The 25,416-nt window shown below is 49.7% G+C and overlaps 1 protein-coding gene across 1 annotated transcript; it reads left to right on the forward strand.

Moving 5' to 3' along the window:
* Positions 1–13,144: 13,144 nt before the first annotated feature.
* PRND (prion like protein doppel) lies at positions 13,145–15,273 on the forward strand. Its single transcript, XM_026502845.4, has one exon. The coding sequence runs from the start codon at positions 13,145–13,147 to the stop codon at positions 13,679–13,681; it is 537 nt and encodes a 178-aa protein (XP_026358630.2). The 3' UTR covers positions 13,682–15,273.
* The last annotated feature ends 10,143 nt before the right edge of the window (positions 15,274–25,416 follow it).

Genomic DNA, 25,416 nt, shown 5'->3' on the forward strand with positions numbered 1-25,416 from the left:
CTCGTTTTAACTTAACTTTAAATGAACTCTGTGAAGGCCCCACCTCCAAACACAGTCATTTTGAGGTTTGAGGGACGAGAACTTCAACATATAAATTTTGTGGGGACACAATTCAGTCCCTAATGCCATCTTTCTAGAAACATAGCAGTGTGTCCACATCACTATCAACAGTGTTCAAAGGCATTTCCAGGATTGCGAGGGTCTTGTGAGGGCCCCACATGCGCACACTCACTTCTCGGAATGGAAATAGCATTGCCTGCGTGCCCTCGACAGACTGGGCCACTCAGGATTGCCAAGGTGCCCACCTCGCGGGGCCCATTGCAGAACAAGCGAAATGCTTCCGTTCCAGAGACAGCCCCTGAAATCCAGCCACTACACCCCCGTGGCTGGCACTGAATGAAGAGTTTCAGGGTCACCCGAATTTGTTTATTTGGCTCCAACTTAAGGAAGATCTAAAACTCTAAGCCCGATAATGTTCCTCCCACACACCAATATACTGCGAACACACCTGGCTTTGGGTTATGCTGATTATGAATTAATTAACTGAGTCTGAGCGTTTGCTGCAATTCAGTGCAATTCAGGGTGCTACAGAGAGCTGGCAAGATCCTAATTCGGAACGCGAGGCATGCCCATCGCCCTGCTCACGATGGCTGCCCACACATGGAATGCGTCCATTCCGGTTTCTGTACAGTCCAAGCTCACCCTCCCAAAGCCCTAACACCAAAGCCCAAGAGAACGCCGCAGATTCCAGGCCCTCCCAGTTGTGTGCCAGGTGGCCTTGCATTGTCTAGACTCCCAGACCAGAGAACCCAGTGAGGAAGGAGACTGTATGTCCTTTTTCTAGCCAAGGTCACATTTCCCTCATTGCCCTGCATGTCTCTGAATCTCCTTTTACTCCAGGCCTCTGAGGAGGCCTTTCCTCTCCAGCCAGTCCGCAGACCCGTTTCTCTACATTGCCTTCCAGGAGGTGACTGACACACACGCACATTGGGTTTGTTATTTCCACAGTGTCACACAGACCCTGAGGCTGTTGTGGAATGGCCCAGAAGGAGGATTCCTGCTTCTAGTTAGGGCCATTAGGCAGGGCTAATGTTTCCTCAGGAAACAGCTCTGGACCTTTGAAGAATGAAGAAAATAATGAATGAGTGAATGATTACAGGCGCAGTCAAGTCCATATTTGCCCCCATAAAGTCTGTCAGAGACCATTCTTAGCTTTGAGAATTTTAGGAGCAAGATTTTGCACTGCCACCTATGGAAGAAGTCCACTGTGGTTCTGGTAAACACCTGATTTCCACCAGCTTGGAGCTGCCACATTCCCCACAATCGGCCAGGAGGTGAACTCATTGAATAAACCAGGATGGGCTGTTGGCTCTGTCCAGGCAACTTATGGAAAAAGCTAAGTGAAAGCCGCCATCTTGTTTTTGACATACTCACCTGAAAAGTAACTGGACAACAGAAACACTGTTTTATCCCACACCTCCTAGTCTGCCCTAGTAAAACCACAGCATCAAATGGAAGAGCGTTTGTATCCTACAGGGTGAAGGGTGTAGACCACAATATTATTCATTATTAAAAAAACTCAATATTATTCACCATAAAAACGCTGAATGAAGTTCTGATCCATGCTACATCATGGACGGACTTTGAAAACATGATGTCAAGTGAAAGATGATGATTCCATTTCTGTCTCTTTACGGTGTGATTCTGGAATAGGCAGATCTATAGAGACAGAAAGTAGATCATTAGTTGCCAGGGGTTAGAGAGAGCTGGGGAAATGAGAAGGGAGTGCTGGTGGGTATGGGGTTTCTCTCTGGTTTGGTAAAAATATTCTAGAATTAGAGAGTAGTGCTTAATGAACAACTCTGTGCTGAATATCACTGAATTTACACCATATGAATCATAATGGTATGTGAATTATATCTCAATGAGGTGGGTTTTTTGGTTTTGGTTTTTTTAAGCATAAAATTACCTGCCTAAGAATTGGTTTGGGCAACCCTCTCGGGTCCCCTCCCTCTTCGGGAGCTTTGTACTATCACTCAATAAGCTTTACCATCACACACACACACACAATACGGTGAGAGGGTAGGGGGTGGTTTAGGCATTTATCTGAGATTTAATCTAATAACATTTCAGCCCACTTGTTTTTCTCACAGGTGTTCCAGAAGACGGTACAGAAGCAGTAACAGCCTCGGGTCCACCGTGCTTATAAACACTTGGCCTAAAGCCTTTTCTGGCCACAAAATCAAAGCTTTAATCAAAGAAAGCTGAAAAATGTAATATGATATCCCTGGCCTTTCCCAAGGTGAACACAGAGGCCTGTGTTCTGCTTACAGCTTCGTTAACTAGTGGGCTGAAAACAACCTTGGGGTGAGAGTTTTGTTTGGGAGTTATTTGGCCGAGACCTTTTGAACAGTAGTGTCCTGATGAAGTCCCAGAGAGCATTCACGTAAGAAGGAGCTTTTTTAGGAAACAAAAAACCCCAATATTCTTTCAGAAATTTCTAACTACTTTGTAACTGCGTGACTTAACCTGGTGGTAAAAGCAGTTATTAAAAGTCCACCTTTTGGGGCACCTGGGTGGCTCAGTCGTTAAGGTCTGCCTTTGGCTCAGGGCGTGATCCCAGGGTCCTGGGATCGAGACCCACATCAGGCTCCCTGCTCCGCTGGGAGCCTGCTTCTTCCTCTCCCACTCCCCCCACTCGTGTTCCCTCTCTCACTGGCTGTCTCTCTCTCTCTCTGTCAAATAAATAAATAAAATCTTAAAAAAAAAAAGTCCACCTTTTTTAAAAAAGTCTATCTTTTCAAAATTAAAAAAAAAACAGTTTAGCCACAGACTGCTTGAGTTTGTAACCTGCTCGCCCCTCCTGTGATAGGTTATCCTGAAAGACCTGCTGATTTCATGCACTGATAAAATGAACTCAAACCCTTGCCTCAGTGTTAAATACCAAAGTTGCCTCAAGAAAAAGCTACAGATCTTTGAATGAATGAATGAATCAATCGATGAGTAAGGGAACTGGGGAATTGCTTCATGCGCCCATTTTTGTAATGAGTCTCGTGATTGCCTTTTCTCCTAGATTACAAATTACTCCTCACACGACCTATTTCCAAACCTTGCTCCCACCAAATGGAAACTTTTCTCCTGACTTTTCCATCTGCGCAGGGGAGGTAGCCCCAGCTGTGCCTTCTCCACCTCATAGGGAAGTTATGCCGATGAGTGAGGACGTGCCCTTACGTGCTATGTACTAACTCTGACAAGACTGGATGGTGCAAATACCAGGTTTTGAGGAATGGAAGCCCTCGTGTGAGCCTTAGCTCCTGCACACCCACATCACATCCTGTCTTACTCACCTTGACCGGCTTGCCCCGTTCAGAGGCCTCGCCGGAGCCTTTACAAACCAGACAGCCCATCTGAGTCACACAAGTGGTGTTTGAGGGTTCCCTCCATTGGCTCTCCTTCCATTTGGTTTTCCGTCCTGCATGTACACCTGATTCTTCCTTTCTGTGAGTCATTGCACGCCTATGCGTCACTTCTGCTTGGGGTCGGAAGATCAGAAAAGATGGAAGAGGGGCATTGGTTTGTGTCCAGTCGGAAAATCTGAAATGCTTCCCTATGGCAGCTCAAGTGAGGGAGCGAGAGGACCCAGCCATCCCTTGAAGTCAAGGACATCCGTGCATTGTTCAGGAAGGATTAGCCCTTCCTCCGAACCACAAAGCTGAGTCAAGTGGGAAAACTTGCAGGGCAGAAAGGGTTGTGAAAGAAATCCAACAGAACCCCAGAGATGTCAACTGCCCCCCTCTATCCCTTCCCCCTCCCAGCCTTCTTGATGGCAAGCTGGTCTTCCATTTGCACACCTGTTATAGGATGCTACCCCCCCCCCCCGCCACCTTCACATCCCTTCGAGAACTGGCTTCATGCACTTCCTCCCAGGCAGTTATCTCTACGGACTTCCACCTCCAGATCGTTACCTCCTCCACGCTCTGATAGCCCCTGCCTGGTAATACCACCGCCAACGGCTGTTTCATGGACCCCAAATACCAGCAATCCCAGCTTACGACCATCATGTCCCCAAGCCAAATTTCACAAGGTATATTCAAATGCAGCATGAATCCTTGCCTTATTGTCCCCTTTTCTCATGCTGTTCCCTCCACCTAGAATGTCTTGCCTGCCTTCTCTCCACTATTCATACAGACTCCTATTTATACAGTAAGACCTAGCCGAAATCTCTATCCCTGACGTGGATCCTTCTGTGAGTCTGGCGAAGCCTGTGAACCCTGCGCAGAATAATGTTTTTAAATTCATTAAATAAAAATACGGAGGTCACAGAGGAAACCAATGATGCTGAAATATAATCATCAAAACTTTTCACGCTGATTAAATTAAAAATTTTTTTTCAAACTCACTCAATCAAATCTGCTGGTGGACCTAATAACTACCGTAATTTCACAGTGGCGGGTATAAGGGGTATTTCAAGATCAGCCACGCCTCCACATCCGGAGGAAGGTGACTGCCTTGTCCTGGCTTGGCCCATACTTTCCCAGTGAACACTGAAAAACCCCATGTCCTGGGAGCCCCCTCAATCCCTGGCAAACGGGGACAGGTGGCCACCCAATGGTCCATCCCTGCTTATTTAAAAATTAAAAGAAGTCTCCAATACAGAGGGGCCACCATGCGGCAGGTACATGGGGAACACCAGAGCCGCCGCCCCCCACAGCTGAATCTAAGTTGGTTGAACAACGTTGGGAATGTCAGTTTCTACTAGAGCTGAACTAGACCCTTAACCAATGACACAGCATTTCCACTCCTGAGGATTTGCCCAACGGAAATGAGAGCTTATGTTCACCATCAGATGTACAGAAGAATTTTCCTAGCAACTGCATTCATAATAGTCTCAAGCAGGGAACACCCCAATGTCCATCAAGAGGTAAATAGATACATAAATTTCGGTCTGTTGATACAACCATACATCATACAGGAATGAGAAGGGAGCAATAACACCTCCAGGCAACAGCGCTGATGAATCTGACAGATATCATGGGGAGCGAACGAAGCCAGCCACAAGCAAGCACACACTGCACGATTTCACTTGTGTGAAATACAAACGTGGGTGAAACCAGCCTGGGCATGAGAAGGCGGGACCATAAGTATCCTTTGGGTGGGGGGTGGGGGGCAGCCACGAGGGTTTGGAATATCCTGCTGGTTACATAAGGTGGTTCAGTCTGTGAACATTTATTGAGTTGTGCACTTTTCTGCACGTATGTTATACCCCAATTAGAGCATAAAAAAAATGTTGGGGGGCGCCTGGGTGGCACAGCGGTTAAGCGTCTGCCTTCGGCTCAGGGCGTGATCCTGGCGTTATGGGATCGAGCCCCACATCAGGCTCCTCCGCTATGAGCCTGCTTCTTCCGCTCCCACTCCCCCTGCTTGTGTTCCCTCTCTCGCTGGCTGTCTCTATCTCTGTCGAATAAATAAATAAAATCTTTAAAAAAAAAAAATGTTGGGGGTGCCTGGGTGGCTCAGTCGTTAAGCGTCTGCCTTCAGCTCAGGTCATGATCCCAGGGTCCTGGGATCGAGCCCGGCATCGGTCTCCCTGCTCAGCAGGAAACCTGTTTCCTGAACTGCTGCCTCCCTCAGAGATGTCTGAGAAATACCCCATTTATTCTCTAAGACAGAGGGCAGCTTATGTGATGGAGAAGGCTAAGCTCTCCCTGACAGATGAGAGCTGACGTCACTCGAGGCAGAGGATGGCAGGGTGGGGACTAGAACCTGGGTCTCTGGGGGCACCTGGGTGGCTCAGTCAGTTAAGCTTCTGACTCTTGATTTCGGCTCAGGTCGTAATCTCATGGGGCGTGAGATTGAGCCCCATGTCAGGCTCCATGCTTGGCAGGGAGGAGTCTCTCCCTCTGCCCATCCCCCTCCCCCCCAAATAAATAAATTAATCTTTAAAAACTAACTAAATAAATAACTAATCTGGGTCTCTTGTTCCCACCCCCCTCTCTTTGCAGTATCTCCAGCCCTCCCCCCCGAAAATGAAAGCCACCGCAGGTAACAAAGTGGTCTCTGTTCTGACACAGCAGCTACCCTCTTCCTTCCTTCCTTCCTTCCTTCCTTCCTTCCTTCCTTCCTTCCTTCCTTCCTCCTTTCTTTCAAAGATTTATCTATCCATCTTAGAGACAGTGGAGGAGAGAGGAGAGAGTCCCTAAGCAGACTCCATACTGAGCCCGGAGCCCAACTCAGGGCTCGATCCCACAACCCTGAGATCATGACCTGAGCCGAAACCAAGAGTCAGACCCTCAGCCGACTGTGCCACTCCAGCGCCCCCACAATAGCTAGCCCCTGTCACCTGTTCCAGGTAACCTCACCCTGAGGCCGGTCTTTCTCCTTTTGGACATTTTCCTACATATCAGGGAGAGAGGACAAACTGCACATCAAATTATCTGGTTAATTGTTCTTCTAAAAAACCATCAGAGACAAGTGAGAAAAGTGGTGGGCAGCCAAGTGAGGAATTTTAACATGGTGGCTGAGGCTGGCACTCTCTGCCCCTCTTGGGGTCTCCAGGCTGGAGTTTCTCCCCTTTCCTTGGGTACCCCTTTCCAGACCACCTTAAAACACAACCTTCGCCCTGTGACCTGTGCTCTAGAGTTTGGTGGCTCTCCGCCGGCTCATTTACAAGCACCCTATTCCACGAACATTTGGGGACACAAGATGGGTAACTGCCTTCAGTGGTCCCCGTATGCCACAAGATTCCCCACCTCCCAACCCTTATGCACCCCCTCCCTTCACACCCTCCCCCTGCCCGGATCATCGTACCTCCCTGCCCTGAATCAGCTCCACACAGCCCAGCACCTGCTGCGGTCTGAGCAGGGAAGGGCAGGGACCTGCAGAGGAAATGACCCCTAGATGAGAGAAGCATTTGCTTCCTCTGTGGCCTCTGTTACACTTTTAGACAATTGCACCCCAACGGAATTTCAACTACCATCATGATAGGTCTTCACATGCTGCCCTTGATTTTTTAAAAACTAATTCTTAAACTGTTGCCTTAAATTTCCTCTTGCTGCCTCTATATATCCTGACCTGCTACGATCTGGAGTGCTCGGCCTGCCCTCGGGCACACAGCCCGCCTTAGCAGCTGGGATCGTGCACAGCTCTGACAATACTATCCTCAACCACGTCTCGGAGACGAAGAGATGAAGGGAATTTCGTTGCTGCTAGATTCTAGGCACCGTGCTATGCGTGCGGGAGATGGAACATGGTCCTTTGACTTCTGTGAGCTCAAATGAACATACGAACAGAAAGGGTGCCCCGCACGACTATTGGCTATGAGTCTAGTGCCCTGGGACCCCCCAAAGGAAGGCCCCTGACTGTGCTTAAGGAAAGAGTGGGCGAGCTATAAAGGCAGGTGGTGTTTAAAATCTGTGCAAAGTAATAATCCAAATTCTAAGAATATATAAAAGCGGGACATAGTCTATGACCCAGCAAGTCTCCGCGGAGAGCGTACAACCAACAGAAAAGTGATCACCGTCCACCAAGAGACACAGGTCAGAAGGTTCCCAGCATCCCAAACCGGAAACCACAAATGCCCACCATGAGGGGAGCGGGGAAGAAAATCGTGGAGGTGCCTCACGATGGAATGAACCATTGACAGCTACGCAATGGGTAGCGGGGGGGGGGGTGAATCTACACGAGCCAATTTGAGCGAGACAGACACAAAAGGTTCTGTTCTACAACATTCTATTTCTACAAAGCACAAACAGGCAAAGCTAGGCGAGGGTGACAGGAGTCAGGAGAGTGGTCCGCACAGGCGAGAGGCCGGTGACGCAGCAGGGAGACAAAGAGGCTTGGAGCGTGCTGTCACTGTTCGATCTCTTATTCTGGGCACAGTTTCCATGGGTGCGTTCAGTTCGTAAAAATGCATAATGCTGTGCGCTCGGGATTTTTCAGCTTCCTGTGAATAGTAGACTTCAGCAAAAAGAAAGAAATCGAGCTCAGCTATTTAGACCGCTACACAGCTATCTCGTGAGCATTATTTTCCAAAACAGCATTTCAATTATTTCTCTACCACTAGACCACGAGCTGTCTTAGCTGCCTTACCCGTGCTTACGCTGTCCCTCCTTTGGCACAGCATCGTCCGAACACATGACAGACACTCGATAAATCTCCAGGATTCAAGATACAGTGGGTGATCTTCCTACACTAACCCTTCTGGGAACAGGTTGGTGTGGCATCTTGTCTCTGAGTGACCGCTGTATTTATACACGCTCTCCAAAGGTCCGAGATCTGATCAAACTAGGAACTGATATAATAATGACCCACTCACGCGTTCTAGCCCTCAGCCTTTCCCTGCCAGTTTTTTTGTTTTTTTTTTTTAAGTCATAATTTTCTACCGCTCATCCATTCTAGAGAAACCCTCCAAGTCCCTTCCCTTGCATCACGGAGCACCCAGCCCTGTAGGATCAGTCTCATTCTTTAATCAAGAAGGATGCCCATTCAGTGATATTCCTCATATCACTGTTGATGCTGGAAGACACGATTCCCTCGGCCACCCTGGCCTCTCAGCTCATGGAGAGATGATGCTCTCTCACTAATCCCTTGGTGTTTGTTTGCTCCTGTTGTAGGCGGGGAGAAGGCGCCAGGCAGGACTGGGACAGTTTTGCACTCTCCACAGCTGGGTTAACAGTTTTCTTGCCTTGTTTGCAGCTTCCAGAGCTCCTCCTATCTTCTCGAACATTTCCAGTCTTCCATGCTTCTCTGTGCCTCTTTGTTCGCTGACAAGAGGAATCTGCAGGCTCATCAGCTCTGGGCCAACCTCCCACCGCCTTCTGGGCCCAGTCCTCCTCAGCAAGAGAATAGAAAGAAGGATGGAGGGGCCTGGAGGCGCTCACACCAGATGCGGACGGGCCAGCGGACAGTACACAGAGTGCAGAACAGGGCAATGCCCCCCGTCCCCGGGGAGGGGGTGGGCAGCACAGTCCGCCTGGCTGGGTGACCTTGGGCCTATCTGGCCCCATGACCTCACAGTGTGAAGGAGCTGACCCAGAGGATTCTGAGCGCTTTCCAAGCTCTAAACATCCCCAACCCTAATTAAGACGCTTGTACTGACACATGTCTCTGGATAGTGAAATATTAGGGTGGTTTTTGTTTTTTGTTTTCTTCTTTTCTTCTGCATTTTGCAAATAGTTTATAGGGAGCTTACACTACTGAAGTGACCAGAAAGTTTCTGATTCTAGGAAGAAAGTGAAAAAGTTTTTTTTAAAAAAGGAAATGCAATAAATTTTACAAGTAAAGGCAGAGGAGAAAGAAAGGCCCAACTGGAGGCCCCAAATTCCTGCAGCGTTAGAAATGGGGAAGGGGGGATTCCCCACCTCCAGGGTGAGAGGGCTTTGTGAACTCATGGCGCCATCTGCTGGTCATTCTGGGAGCGACCCCTCAGCTTGGTTCGCAAAAGGGCTTTGAAGTGAATCCAGCCAACATCGCTGGTTCACCATCAGGATTAAAGATCACATTCCATTTACAGGCTAATCTCATTCCGTACTTTTCTCCAGAATTCACTTTTGATTTCTCACTGCACTGCAGTGATAACTGGAACAGAGACACCTGAGAACGTCCCTTCTGTACAAGGAACGGTCACCCGTCACCGGCCACCCAATAACCGTGCGCAGTCCCTCCTGCCAGGAGTGGCTGGTTCTCCAGCTCCCCTCCTTGCGCTCCGAGGAAGCTCACCCCCAGCACCGCCCCCCCGCCCCCATTTGAACCGTGTTCCTCTCCATCTGCATCTGTCCCGTGGGCTTCCATAGATCTTAACTTATTGGCCTCGGACTAATTCAGCAGCTCAAGCATTCTGGCGTAGCCCAACAGCCTAAAGTTCTGGTCAAGCCTGTCTCGCCTCCTGGAGCCAAATGAACCTGCCTTGCCACCTCCCCAAAGAAAGAGCGGTACCTCGCTCCTTGGGGGTCCCCACTGGGAGGGGACCGTGTGGCCCAGCTGCTCTCTCACCCTCTTCTGGACCAGACCCTTCCCACAGAGGCTGCCTGGCCAAAGCCCCTTTGCTGGCCAAGGCTGGTCGGGGGCAGGACAGCGTGCATACTCAGCCAACACGCTCTGTGGCAGATACGGATGGGAAAGTGTTTTCCTTCTAACGGGGCTCATTTTAGTTCTACAAGGCACCTCTCAAAATACCTGTGTTAAAAATAGACCTAACCAGACCCTGGACACATGCCTCCATCCATCTGTCCAGCTGTGACATTGTGGCTTAATGTCCCCAGTGTCCAGCACAGAGCTTGTAAAACCTTGTAAATTCCCGAGTGAGAGGGGTATCTTTTGTTAGAATATTTGGTTTGCGTCCCCAGTTACTGGCACAGAGGGGTTCGGAGAGCTTCCAGGTTGGTGAACTCATCAACACTGGGGGAGTTCGTGCCCCCAGACCCCATGAGGACTCCTGCAGTTGGAACCTCCCAGACCTTGCCCTGTGTACTTCTTCATCTGGCTGTTCATTCGTTTCTTCTGTAATGTCCTTGGTGATAAACTGGTTAATAGTAAGTAAATAAGTAAATGCACACATCCATACATGAAAGCGAAGGAAGTAAAATCAAAGGCAACTCTCGAGTCTCTCTGAACTTCATCAAGATCTTCACACAGTGTTTATTAGTGGAGAGCGATGAGGTCTATCCTCAAGGCGGGGGAGTGCCTGGGAACCCCTGATTGGTCCTGCCCGCGAGGAGGGCTGCCATATTTGGAGAGCAGCCGGAGTGCCGCCTCCCCCTGCAGCTCCTACATAGGTGGGAGGGCAGGGCTGGAGGACACTGCTGCTGCGGCTGCAGACGCAAGCTTCCAGAGAGAGCCCAAGGTACGTGGGGAGGCAGAGTTCGCGCTGGATTCTGTTTCTGTGGGCAGGGTGGCTCATTTCTAATCGGACTGCAAACCGTGCAGTGGTTCCTTGTCTCCGATCTCCTGGGGTGGGTCCCGGGTCAGGGGACACATGAACCTGTTGGGGGCCTCCCTGGCGTCCCATGTCTGGTTTTGGTGCTTGCAATAAAATGCTACTTTAGGGTTGGCTGGTGGGGATTTCCTTTTGCTTTCAAGCCCTTGCCTATGAAGGCTACTTTCTCAAGATCTCTATGCTTTTATTTTTTTTAACTTGACACACCTGTGATTTGCGTTTATTCTTAGTTCACATTTCCCTACCAAGAGAGTATGGGCTGATGGCATGGGGTGTGGCTCCCTGTGTAGGAGATTAATGAACGTTGGTTTCATGCTTGGATCTCTTTGGAGAAAGTTGCTCTGAGGTCACTGTGATTGGGGGCGGTGGGGGGTAGGGAGCCAGAAGTCTGCGTACTGAGGCTGCTGCCGGGCACACTCACGCCTTCCCTGAGCCAGAGGCTAGACCATGCCTGCAGGTAAAGAGAGGTCAGCAGAAGCCACTTTGCGGGCATCCAGAGGTGACTGGACTTGCACGGTGGTTGCATTTTGCCTTTTTTCCTCCATAAGGCCCAGAGTCACACTGCAGTTGAACATTTTAACAGAGGTGTACCCATCACTTTGGGAATCCTGCAGGGAAGGTGCGTTAGGGGCTGAGCAGGTGGACTTTTGCACCTCCTCCAGCCCCGGCACTGACGGGCTCCCAGTAAAACCTCATCTGGGACACAGCCTAAGCACGCGTGGCGAGGGTAACCGTTCCGGGGTTTCACATCCGCGCCAACAAAGGTCCAGGTGCCGGAATGCCCTGAACAGTTGACCTTGGGAAGTAGATTTCCACAATAGCTATTGTAACTTTCAGGAGCCAGATGTGACAAACTACCGGACTGGGGGGCGGGGGGCGGGGGGCTATCCCCTGATGTCATCGGCAGCCCTTCAGATGCCCAGGCGTCACCTTGACCTGGGACCCTCAGTGCTCCCCGAGGCCCTCCGGTCCTCTCATTATCCCATCTCCTCTGGTGTTCCTCACGGACCCTGCTCTTTGCTCAGCTTAGGGCCCATCGGTGCTGCCCTTCATGCCCGGCGAGTCAAAAGCATACAATTTGGGCACCGTCCCCTCCTGCAGCACAGAAGGGCCATGGGACACGGCGAGTGGGCATATGGGAACAACATCAGACAGAACTGGGTTCCCATCTGCCTCCCACTGTTGTGCAGCCTTGGGCAAATCACCTATCTACTCTGAATCCCAGGACAACTTTTTAAAAAAGATTTTATTTATTTGAGAGAGAGCGAGTGAGCGAGTGAGAGAGCGAGCAGGAGCAGGGGGAGGGGGAGGGACAGAAGGAGAAGCTGACTCCTTGCTGAGCAGGGGCCCCATATGGGACTCTATCCCAGGACCCTAGGATCATGACCTGAGCGGAAGGCAGCCACTTAACCAACTGAGCCACCCAGGTGCCCCCCCCCCCGCCGCCAGGATAACTTTTATCAGATGGGAATAATAATGCACCTACCCGGTATGAGAATTAAGTCAGTCAATGCCAGTGGCTGGTGCATGGTAAGTGCTGGGGGAGGGGGAGGGGGAGGGTGGGGTCACACTGTCCCCAGGGTGAGACTGGGATCCACCTCTTAGCACATCTTGACCCCCTGACACAGAAGGAGGCAGGGGTCTCCTGACCACGCTTCCATCTCTCTCTCTCCATCATTACCCTAAAATCTTTGGGGGCTTTCTTAGAATGGACCGCAGACTGTGCCAGAGACAGAGCCAGCTTGGAGCAACAGGGTGAAGAGGGAAGATTCACAATACAGTCTGTGCTCAGAAGCCTCTGGTTCCAATTCTTCCGTGTGTTTTCCTCCAGAGATCCTCTGATTGGAAAGACTCGGGAGCACCAAAGAAAACCTATATGTTATTATGTCATGACTCGCGTATTTTCCCATGCATATTCAAAGGCTTTCTAATTGCCAGTTGTAACTTCTTATCTGTCGGAGAAAACCAGATCTCCGCCCTGAACGCATATAATTCCAGGCAAAAGCAAGAAACTCGGTATTGCCTTAGCCTGTGCAACCCGAGCCCGGGAAAACTATTCTGCTTTTGGAAACCTTGAATGTCGCAAGGATGCACTCCTTAGAATCGCCTGCACACGGGAGGGGGCGGGGGAGCCCGGGAACGACACCCCCCCCCCCCCCCCCCCCGGGAAGGTAACTCGGCCGGGTCTTTGCTCTTGCAGATCCCAGCACCATGAGGAAGCATCTGGGCGGATGCTGGTTGGCCATTGTCTGCGTCCTGCTGTTCAGCCAGCTCTCGGAGGTCAAGGCGAGAGGCATAAAGCACAGAATCAAGTGGAACCGCAAGGCCTTGCCCAGTACCTCCCAGGTCACGGAGGCGCGCACGGCTGAGATCCGCCCCGGGGCCTTCATCAGGCAGGGCCGGAAGCTGGATATCGACCTGGGAGCCGAGGGCAACAGGTACTACGAGGCCAACTACTGGCAGTTCCCCGACGGCATCCACTACAACGGCTGCTCCGAGGCCAACGTGACCAAGGAGAAGTTCGTGAGCGGCTGCATCAACGCCACGCAGGTGGCCAACCAGGAGGAACTGTCCCGCGAGAAACAGGACAACAGGCTTTACCAGCGGGTCCTCTGGAGGCTGGTCAGGGAGCTCTGCTCCGTCAAGCACTGCGATTTCTGGCTGGAGAGGGGAGCCGGACTGCGGGTGGGCGGCGACCAGCCCCTGCTGCTCTGCCTGCTGGTTTTCATTTGGTTTATCGTGAAATAAGCTTGCAGGCGGGCCGGCGGCCGCAGGGACCCGAGGGTGAGCCATCGGCTGCGGTGTCCCAGGTCTCCTGCAGGCCCCAACCCCCGCGAGTCCCGAAGGTACCAAAGAGCAGCGAATCTTCAGTGCCTCGAGGAGCCCTGGCGAGTCTCCCCTGGGGCGTCTGTCTGTATCGGATCAATGTGTGTGCACCGAGCCCCTGCAGGCTCTCCCGCGGGCGGCCGCACAGTCACTGGCTTCTCGGCTCCCCCGGGGGGCATGTGGCAGTTGCGCCCCGCAATAAATGAATGTCCGGTGAACAGAGAAGAGAACTTGCCAGGGACCGGCCGCAGGCTTCCCGGTCTCCCCAACCCCTCCCAGAGACAGGCGTTCTTCCCACTGTGTAGACCAGGAAACGGAGGCTCCACGAGGCGTGGTGGCTAGAAAGCAGCAGAGCTAGAATTCAGTCCCTGCCTGTCCCACCCCAGATGTTCGCTCCCTGCAATCCCCGAGCTGCCCTGGGGTTCCTTTACTGCTCCCAACGCAGATTTCTGCCTGAGCGGATGGCCATGTATCCTGAGACCTCCTTCCACGCAGGTTGTATTTCATTCTTCTAATTGAACTGAGATCCAGCAAAGGGATTCAACGAACATGGAGGTAAAGCGAGATAAAGGCCAGAAATCATGGCGCAAGGCGATCTTGCCCCGCTGAATTCCCAGAGCAGACCATTTCCACAGCGGGATGTGTCTAGGGCACAAAGATTTCTTTCACAAGAAGGATAAGTGTTCGCTTTTCCTCTCTCTAAAATATCACCTGGATTTGAGAAAATATTTTTAAATGACACATTTGCTTTGTAATGTTCCCCTAGAGCTAGGCGCTTCTTTTTATGTACACGCGTGCGGGATTCCTAACTATGCCCCCTTTACACAGGTCCTGGGGCCGATCTCCAGCTGTTCTTTTACCTGCCACGTTGGGGTGGGGCTGTCATTTCTGTGAACTTATCACTATAAAAAAATAATCCCTTGCCAAAAAGTTTCAAAAGAAGCCATGTCTTTAGGGAGACCCAACAAAGATTCACTCATACCCTAAGCAAGAGTAGATAGGGCACTCAGGATCCCTCTTATTAGTTAAATATGTATTACAAAATACGAATACGGCTTAAATACAAATAATGAATCTAATGCTTTAAGATGCCCCCACAGGCCCTCTGGGGTGCTCTTAGAGCCCCCCAGGAATTGTTGAACCATATTTGGACACACTAGCTGCTGAATATTATCAATTCTCCTTTAAAGAGAGTCTGTAAGGGGGGGGTGTGCATTCTCAGACAGTTTATCCTAAGTACATGAATGTTGATAACGGTACCTCTTGTTCTGAGCCTCCGCTGCTATCAACGTTCTTCTCAAGGATACTTTTGGAAGGTTTTAACAGAGAACAGCAGTGGAGGACTTGGGGGCGGGGCAGCCCAGGGCAGCGGCCTCCCGCAAGGGGCCTGGGGGCCACCCTGCACTCAGTCAGTGCTGGAGGAGGATGGGATGGAGGCCGCCAGAAGGCCTTAGTCCTCAGGCTGCCAGGACTGCCCTCACCTTCCGCTTCCACGGTCCTGCTGAATTTTTGAACAGAGCACAAAATAAAAGTACAGACTCTATAGAGGTTATTTCTTGCATGTCAGGTTTTTAGTTTTATTTTTTAAACAATAACAAAGCAAGAAAGACGGGAGGAAAGAAAGAGAGAAAGGAAAGAAAGAAAGAAAAGGAAAAAGAGAAAGAAAGAAAGAAAGAAAGAAAGAAAGAAAGAAAGAAAGAAAGAAAGAAAAGAAAAGAAAAGAAACTTACCTGAAGGCTAATACTGAAATTTTCAGTCCAGCTCTGCTGTGTTTAAACCAAAAAGGCACACACAGCCACGTAAGCAAAATGACTTCATTTCTTAGGCAAACACAGACCACGATATAGTACATTTTCTATAATTGCTGTCTTTTCTCATTTCATTAACAGGTCCAGAAACCAGACTTGTGTGGGGTGCGAAGGGCATGTGTATATGGTGATTCAAACGTCAAGTTTATTGATGAGGCTTTTTCACTGTAGACCACACGTGCTGGAACATCTTTGCTGCTGCTGACGAATTACGAGGTCCAGGGAAGGCTGTGTCTGGGTTTTCACGTTAGCCAAAGCTTGTCGAGCAGCTACTATGTCCAAGACATTGTGAGAGACGTCTGAATTATTCTTGATACAGTCATTTTAGAGGTGCATAACTTCACCAACCTTCACATTCTTGTCCCCTCCAAGTGTTGACTTTTCAAAATGTGTTTGTAGTAAAAGTGACATTTAAATTACAATAGAAATCCAGAACTCCGCGTCGCCCCCAGTCCCAGTGTCTGGTTGTCTGTGTGTTCAGTCTGCCCTCTTACCTCCTAGGCCTTCTCCACTTGCATATACAAATGGACATATTTGCAAAATACTACAGAAAAGCTTCTATATTTCAAGTATTCTCTTTATTGTATAGAACTCTATTCTATGCTTTTTTCATTTTTCTATGATGTTTTAATTCTTGCCTCCCCCAACCCACCCCCTCCTTCTTGCCTGATCTGTAGCCTCCATGTTTTCACTGTTCTTAGGTATATAAGGGAGGGTGGTTGTTTTTTTTTTTTTTTTAATTTGGTTGCTCCTTTTAAAAGTACCATAATTGTACATATCGCATTTATCCCTCAGCATTTTGCTTCTGTAACTTAATGCTGCATCATGAAACTCTTTCCAGTTCAACAGCTAGCTGGTTAGCTAACTGGTCCTTTGAGATTGTTGTGTAATTAACACTCCACAGTCCAGATGGACCCTGGTTGATTTCATCGCTTCCTGTTGAGGGACCTTTGGGGAACTTCGGGGAACTTCAGTTTTTCTCCACTGCAAACAATAAACCTCCATCTGGGTGTACATAGAGCCTTGCAATGTGTCCCTTTTATTTCTGTGGACTAGTTCAAATTTAAATAATTTAAATATTTCTAGATGGGACGAGATTGTGTTCCCGCATCGCTGGAGCTGGGCTCGTTCCCGCCTGCCATGGGTGCCGCTAACCTGTAGGGGGTTTCATGTCTTTCACGTGTAAGAAGCCGCCTCTTCTGCAAATGCTGCTCGAGCACCTTCACGCCTTTGCACACAGCACACCCAAATCCTCCCAAGTAATTTCTGACCACAAGGACCATTCGAAAATCCTAAAACTGTTAGCAATTCCCATCCTAAACCTGCTTTGGGGCCCAGAATGTCTGGGTTGAGAAGCCTAGAAAGTGGGCTGTGTATGTTGGGGCTTCAGAGGGTGGTATATTTGCATAACTCCACACTTCCCGACGGCCAGGGACGCTGGGGGGAGGTTTGGTCCTGGTCTTTCCATCAATCCACTGTAAATGCCCCGCATTCCAGTGCGCATGCCCCTTGGGAGGGAAAGACGCAGAGCAGGGGGTGTCAGGTGCAGGGTTCAAGTAGCCCCGGGCTTCCCTTCAGGGCTCTGATGGCCAGCCAGCCTCTCCCCGGAGGCTTCACACCCCATCTTGCTTCCGATGCTCAGCAACATTTAGAAACCCCACCCTGTGGTCCCAGCGAGGTTGGTCCCAGCTCGTGGCTGTGAGTTTGTCTTGAGCTGCTTACACTCTCTATCTCAAGCTTCCGGATAACAAGTGATGGGCTTGGGGCGCTGGCCCAAGGGGTCAGGAGCCCCCCGGAACTACTTCATACCTCCCGGTTTGGTCACGTCTTGCATTTCTACCCACCGTGTTTCCTTCATGCGCTGTATATGGCTGGACAAGGACACCCTAAGGTGCCTGGCAAGGTTCCGCTTCCCCAGCTGGAAGCTCAGACTATGCTCCATTGACATGCAGAGGCCTCTGGTCAGCACAGCACGCACCCGCCGGCTGGGGGTCTGCTCACTCTGCCCCGAGGCCATGCAGTCGACCCGGCACCCGACTCCTTCTTCTCCTACCCTCACGCTGGCAGCAGACCCCTTACAGCTGGGCACCCAGTTTCCCCGGTGGAAGGGCAGGGAGCCAAACTCCCATGTCCCGGGGAATGAGCAGCACGTGTAAAATGAGAATAAATCAAACCTTGCGGGCAACGTGGGAATAAAGTACTCTGTCTTTGGGACGTCGCCAAGCCCACCCCAGACCACTCAAAGCCGACTCAACGGACTCAGCTGTCTCTCTTAGCAAGTGGGAGGCTTCACCTGGGCACGCGGGAGGCCTCAGACTGAAAGAGGTCCCATGCACTGACCATTCGCCTTCTAAAGGAACCTCCCTGGGGACTGCACCCAGTCCAGAGCTGACCCTCCCCCCAAGAGTTTATCCTTTGATGCTTAAGTGTCCCCACGTCCTCAAGGTGCTCCCCCAACTCTGGTCTGAATTTCTTATCTCCACCCCCACCCGGTCAGCCCCTGGAATTCCCAGATCTTATTTGAAGGGAAATCTTTTTGTGGGAAGGCATTGCTTTCTTAAACAATACAGTTTGCTTAACTCCAGTGGGCTTAGCTATAATGTGTGGAAGGAAGTTGGCAGAAAGCCAGAGAGGAACTTGAGGAAGCTAGAAACAAGTTGGGGTCAGAGGACCTGACACAGCTGGTCTCCCTGGATGGAGGGAGGGGGGAGGGGTGGAAGGTTAGGGGAGACGCAGGGGCCCGGGGGACAGAATTACTCACGTGGGCTCATGAGAGGTGCCGTCAGCATTCAGCAGGGTGATGTGTGATGCCCCCGGGGCTCCAGGTTCAAGAGATAACCTCAACACCAAAGGGAGTTTCAAGGACGAAGCAGAGGGAAGGGTCCAGGGTAGGGTCCTGCTTAGCCAATCCCCCTATCAGCTGTGTTGTCCTTGAATTTCCAAATCCAGAAATAGGGTTTCTAATTGTCTTAACTGGTGTTTTGACTCAGGGCTACTTAGCAATCGAGAACGAAATGAGGGAGTTACAGCGTCTGCAACACCGTGATTTATGAGAAATACCTGTTTCGTCATCCAGACGACCAAAATACTTTTCTCATATGTCTTCGGTCTTCATCCGTGGTTCTTGGCTCGCAGCTCCCCAAACCCTTGGAATTTGCTGAGCAGTAAGATGAGTAGAAGCATCTTTTGTCCTAACACTTGATCTCTTGTCCTCAGCTTCGGAAATCGCTTCACAGCCCTGAAGGTGAAATGGGCGTCTTGTTATTCGTCACCGGCCCCTTCAGGAGAGTTTCTGTGAATGAGGTGACTTGGAGAGCACCTGAGGAGGGGGGCTGGTTGCCAGCAGAACCAACCAAGACTAGAGGGTTCCCCCCACCCCCTGATATCTGGGGAGGGGAGCAAGGGACTGGAAGCTGACTCAATCGCCAATGGCCAGTGAGTTCATCAGTTGTGCCCAGGTAATGAAGCCTCCGTAAAGAACAAAAAAGACAAGGTTCGGGAAGCTTCCAGGTTGTTGAACACATGGAAATCTGGGGAGAGTTGTGTACTCCGAGAGAGTAAGACATCTCCGTGTCCTTTCCCCATACTTGTCCTACGCATCTTTTCTGTCTGTTCCTGAGTTATGTTCTTTTATAATAAACCAACATTCTATTAAATAAAATGTTTCTGTGAGTTTTGTGTGCTACTCTAATAAATTAATCGAGACCAAGAAGGGGTCATTTGGAACCTCCTGTCCTTAGCCAGCCGGTCAGAAACACCGGTGACACCCAGGACTTGGGATTGGTATCTGAAAGGCGGTGGGGGGCAGTCTCGGAGGACTGAGCCCTTAACTTGTGGGATCTGACGCTACCTGTGTCAGAACTGAGTTGAATTGTAGGACGCCCAGAATTTATTTTTTTTTTTATTATGTTATGTTAGTCGCCATACGGTACATCCTTAGTTTTTGATGTAGTGTTCCATGCTTCATTGTTTGCGTATAACACCCAGCGCTCGTTGCAATATGAGGACACCCAGAATTTAAATAAAAACTTGGGGGAAAAAGAAGATTAGAGGAAACCCAGCTGGGGTTGGAGAATTGCTTGGATGTGTGGGGAAAACACACACACATGCTGAAATTGTGTCCAGAACCCTTTTAGGGTCTCTTAAATGTCATTTATCCCTCCCCGTGCCTAAGCCAAACCCTACCATCAACTCTGCTCCCCTGGAGATAAAAAACAAAAGGGGGAAGGAGGCAAAGGGCTGATAGGTTTTCCCCAGCTTTTAGCCCACGTGGCATAGCCAAAGGGTGGAGGGACCTCCACCCACCCAAAGTTAAAAGACTTTTCTGGGCTCCTTGTCACCAGAAGAGATTCTAAAAAGTTCCTCCTAAAAAAAAAAAAAAAAAAAAAAAAGTTCCTCCTGGAATTTCAAACTTAGTGTGGTCCGCAAACTTGCTCCCTCTCAACTTGGAGAGCACTGATCTGTGCAGCTGGATGGTTCCAGAAGTTGAGCTGCCAGCCTCACTCAAGGCAGGACCTGACCCTGTCTCGGGAACCTTCACATCTATATTTCAAGGCCACTGGCCCTTTGCCTCAGTAGGTGGCTTTTACCTAGAATTATAGATACTTCTTCCTCTGGGCACTGTCTCAGCTCCTCACTTACATTCAACATTTTAGCTAGAGTCTTTCTTTGCCTCATCTCGGGCATTTTGGGGGGAATCCATGGCTTCATCTGACCAACACTTACTGAGTTCCTACTGTGTGTCGATCTACCCGGCTGGAGCTCTGCTGTTGGGCAAGGCAGACGGGAGTCCTGCTGCTGGGTGTTCACATCCGCGGCACACACACGCACACACGCACGCACGCACGCACACACCCAGAGTGTGCTGCTATGCCAGCTCTCTGGGAGCTGGGGGGAGATCTGATGTGTACCATTTGCCCACTTCCAGTACTCTGTCACCGGTCTTAATTTATAAAGGTGACTGAGTGACAACATGAAGAGGTCAACGCCATTGAATGAAAAGTTTAATGTTACTCACAATCCCCCTAGAAGTGAGAAGCACGGCTCATCACGAGGGTGACGGGAGGAACCCCAGGCCTCGGTCAAAAGGCACAGTCAGGAACAAGGAGAGCCTTGGTCAGAAGGCTTGCCTGCAGATTCCTCAGGAAAAGCAAGGCAGAGTAAAGAGTTTAGGACTGGCTGGAGGGAATCACTTCAGTGGGCTTTGGGCTATCGTGGTGGTCTCGTCGCTGGCACCTGGGCTGGCCAGTGAAAAGTAGAGGAACACTGCCTCCCGGGGCACCTGGACATGGGACGCAGACTCTGGATTGATTACCTCACATCTCCATGGCAAGCTCCCAGCGGAGCCCTTGGCTGCCTCTAAGAACTGGCTGGCCCTGGCGGGGAGCAGTCTCTCCCCCATCAGAAGGGGTTTGTTTTTAAGATAGCAAAACATCTTGATATCCAGAAAATAAACATGATTAATGCACCTGGCTAATTCTGAGCTCCACTCTGGGGGATTCTTCTCTAGCCCAGAAAGGTCTTGGGATGATGAGTTCCTCTGGGAACTTCTATAGAACGCAGAAGTTGGAGAGGCAGAAGACCTGAGCTCCAGCACTGCCCCGTGCATGGGGTCTTTGGGCAAATCATTTCACCTCTTTGAACTTCAGGGTTTTTAGTCCATAATGGTGGGCGTAATACCACCTACCTGATGAAAATCAAATAAGAGGGCGCATGTGGAAATAGCTGGCACAAAATCAAGGTCAAGTGAGTCAGAATTCATGATTGTATCACTATGACAAGACAAAAAGGTAAGATCCAAAATCAAGATTGTAAATACCTTGATCAGGTCCAAGGAGAGCAGTCTTCTCTACATTTTCTTGCATCTAGGAAATTGTATTGCTGTGTCGGTTACTTGCTGTCTTGGGTTGGGTTCTCCCAGAAGCTGGTCCTGGAACAAGGACCCATATACAAGTAGTATATTAGGGAAGCAAACCCCAGAAACACTGGAAGTGGGGAAGTAAAGGGGGCGTTAGCAAATGTACTCTGTGGGCAACTGGAACTTAATTCTGCTGGGACACTCTAGGAGGCGGCCTAGAAACTGTGCTCAGAGTTACCCCACCTGAGGGTGAGGGAGCTGGGGAATTTACACACCAACACCTCTCATCATTGGCTGAGGACCACTCCCATAAAGGCATTAATTCCTAATATTTCCAGCCTGCTATTTGCTTGGTTTGAGTGGGCTCCGGACAACACTGACTTCATCTCCTAATGGTGAGACTTGAAGGCACAGGAAGCAACAAACACAAGACAAAGACACTTTAACACCTGAGAAAATGAGCCCAATCTGACTTTCAGACTTTCTGGGTGCCCACCCATCCCACGGAGCACCATATGCCATTTCGCCTGCTTTTATAAGGACAGGCCATTTGGCAAAGCCAAGCCTGACAAGCGGCTCGCCTTAGACTGCACATTCCAAAGTGCTGGTGGCCTTCCCGCCTCCAGCTGAAACGAGGAAATAGAGAAATGCCGCTAAGCTTGCTTTAAGTCTTCCTTTTGCTAACTGTAAAGCGTGCACCACAAGCGTAGTTGGAAGGTCTGGTAAAGAATATGCCAGAAACATTGAATACATTATTTGACCTAAAAACTAAGGAAATAGTTAAAAAAAAAAAAAAGGATGTTCTTGTTTAGCAAAAGAATGTGCATCTAAGCATCCAAAGATGTGATGAGAGTAGCTTCAACTTATAATTACAGAGAACTTTCAGGAAAAAGGTGCTTTATCAGCCCATCTTGAGTGAGTGTTCAAGAGAATGAAGATGCAGTTAGCTATCAGCTTCAGAGACTACTGTCTCGGACATGCAGCCCAAATTTACAAGGCCTGAGAACCTGGAAGTGGGGAATGGAATGTGCTAGAGTCTGAATGCTTGTGTCCTCCCAAAACTCCTCTGTGGAAATCCTAACCCCCAAAGTAACCGTATTAGGAGGAGGGGCTTCTGGGAGGTGACTGGATCCTGAGGGTGGAACCTTCATGAATGGAATTAGTGCCCTTATAAAGGAGACCCCAGACAGCCCCCTCCCCTCTCCTGCCATAGAAGGACACGAGGAGACCACAGCCAGCAGTTTATGAGCCACGAATCAAAGGTGACAGCCCCGGCCCCCGAATCTGCCCGTCCCCTTCTCTTGGACTCTCAGACTCCAGAACTCTGAGAAACAGGTCTCTGTTGTTCATAAACCACCCGGTGAACAGTACTTTGGTAGAACAGCCCAAGCTGACTAAGCCAAGATGCAACGGGCTCTCCGACGCTCTGCAAATCCTACACCAGCAAAGGTTCTCTGTCCAAGCTCTCAGGGTTCCTGGATTTGGGGTGCTTATTCTGGGTGCTTCCTATAAAGGGCCATCCACCTGCCCTTGACCCGACCTCGGGATCCCTGATTCCACCAAGATCTCCTGTGTCCCATTGAAGTGCCTTTAACACCTGTCCGTAGATCATACCGCACTGTCTTACTTGGCTGCCATGGCCTCCGTCCGTGTATTCCCAGGCAGAATATAGATTCCTTCGGGATAAGAGCTGGGATTTCTGCCTCTTTTGTGCAGCACACAGCACTTAATGCAGAGCTGAGTGCATCAGCCCAATGAATGAATGAATGAATGCCATTATCTTGCCCGTGGAAGCCCAGTTTACTCCTTCCGAACTACTCCTACTCCCACCTGGGAGACTCTGTCATGTCTTAGCAGAACTCGTTGTATCTCCATCACTGTCTTAGCAACATTATATAAGTGGCTCAGTGCGATCTGGAATGAATTTGTTTGTCTTCCCTCTCATACAAAAGCCCAAGAACTGGGGAGTTTACCTGCACCATAAAAAAGGCAAAGTACAAAATCGTTGAAAAGAGACAGGGCAGGCTTATGGGCACACCCTTCAGACGTATCAGGAACAATGCAGGTTGTAAACCCTTCTGATTCTTCAAAGAAAGCAGAATGGATTGATCTCCACAGTCCGCTTTCAATCTACTGCTCCTCATTTATGAGGGCCCTCCGAATCTATTTGAAATCCTCTGAAGATGTTCCGCCTTGCCCAGAAGAAGGTCATGGCTTCTCCACCAAGTGCATGAGGTCCTGCATAAGCGGTCCTGCCTGGTTCTCCAAGCTCACCTTCCATAATCCCAGCGCGTGCCTACAGTCCCACCGTATCACCAAACCCTCTCCAGGGCTCCTCCCCATCCCCCCCTGCAGAATTCCTGCCCTGCAATTCCTATTCACCTACGGTAAGTAGATCAGACATGACCCCCGGGAGAACTGTCCTAAGATTCTAGGGGAGATAAATGGCCCCCTTGTCACTTTGTGACACAATTTTTCATGTGTACGTGTATCTCCCATAGTGGACTGTGTCTCCATGCATTTTAGTCACCTCGTGTTCATCTACACAGCTGCTGCCCCCATCTTGCCAGACTGTCTGCAGGAACTAGAGCCCTCGGATGGGGTCGTCAATGTCTCTCTACCTGCCCGAATCCCACTGCCCCTGAATCTCTTCCTTCCACTAAGATGCTATCCCTTTGTCTTGGAAGCACCAGCACTTACTCTGATTTGCTCCAGGGAAGTGGTTCTTCTGCTGCTGTTCAAGCCCACTTCCCATGCCTGGGCTTCCCTGATACAGGGCCTCACCCAAGTCCATCAGCTTCCAGCTCAACACTTGCTCTGAGGAGACCCCTGCCTCCCAAGAGCGACAATACGGCATCCCGTTAGGTCTTCCTAAGAGACTAGCAGTGCGAAGAAGTACTGTTCCAGTATCAGCCAGCAGGGGGCAGTGCAGAGACACACAAATTAGGCCGTTGTTTCTTTTTGGGGGTCCTCTTCCCGGACCAGAGGACAGAGCCCATCTCTGGTCTGTGAAGATAGCTTGAGCCACTCCTCAGGTCCCATGTTTACCTGGATTCTTCCCTTATCCTTTATTTCTATTAAACTATAAAATCCTAATTCACTTCCTGGGTTGCTTGGAAAGGCAGCAAGCCCTGCCAGTCAGTTCTGGATATTTGAATTAAATGTGGGCCAGAAATTGTGGAGCTTTGGTATAGAGTTCTCAGCAAGACTTTCTTTTTTTTTTTTGCCTGTCACATGCAAAAGTAGGAAACGCTAAATATCTTAAGCTGGGAGATGAAGACAAGTGGGTTACCTCCCCGCCCCACCCCCAGCTTTACCGAGGAATAACTGACACATAAAACTGCAAAATATTTAAAGTGTGTACGGTGGTAATTTGATTTACATGTTCGTAGTGAAAGGATCATTTTCGTCTAGTTAGCTAACACATCCGTCACCTCACATATTTATCCTTTTCGGTGAGAAGACTTAAGTTCTACTCTCTTAATCACGCAATACGGTGTTGTCAGCTATAGTCACCACGTTTTACATTATATCCTTAGACCCTATTCATCTGATACCTGAAAATCTGTGCCCTTTACCCACTTCTCCCTCTTCCCGCTACCTCCCTAGTCCCAGAAACAGGTGGGTTTCTAATCCTCTCTGATGCCTTGGTTCTAGAAAGTACTTGTTTGTATTCTATTGGACTGTTTGGATGTGCCTTTTTTTTAATTTTTAATTTTATTATTTTTAATATTTTATTTATTTATTCGACAGAGATAGAGACAACCAGCGAGAGAGGGAACACAAGCAGGGGGAGTGGGAGAGGAAGAAGCAGGTTCATAGCGGAAGAGCCTGATGTGGGGCTCGATCCCAGAACGCCGGGATCACGCCCTGAGCCGAAGGCAGACGCTTAACCCGTTGTGCCACCCAGGCGCCCCTGGATGTGTCTTTTTTTTTTTTTTTAAAGATTTTATTTATTTATTTGAGAGAGAGAGCGTGAGCGGGGAGGTGGG

This window comes from Ursus arctos, unplaced genomic scaffold, assembly GCF_023065955.2.
Source record: "Ursus arctos isolate Adak ecotype North America unplaced genomic scaffold, UrsArc2.0 scaffold_16, whole genome shotgun sequence".
In the NCBI taxonomy this organism is placed as follows: Eukaryota; Metazoa; Chordata; class Mammalia; order Carnivora; family Ursidae; genus Ursus; species Ursus arctos.

Coding starts and splice junctions, on each gene's coding strand:
- PRND (XM_026502845.4), top strand. CDS start 13,145: ATGAGGAAGCATCTGGGCGGATGCTGGTTGGCCATTGTCTGCGTCCTG.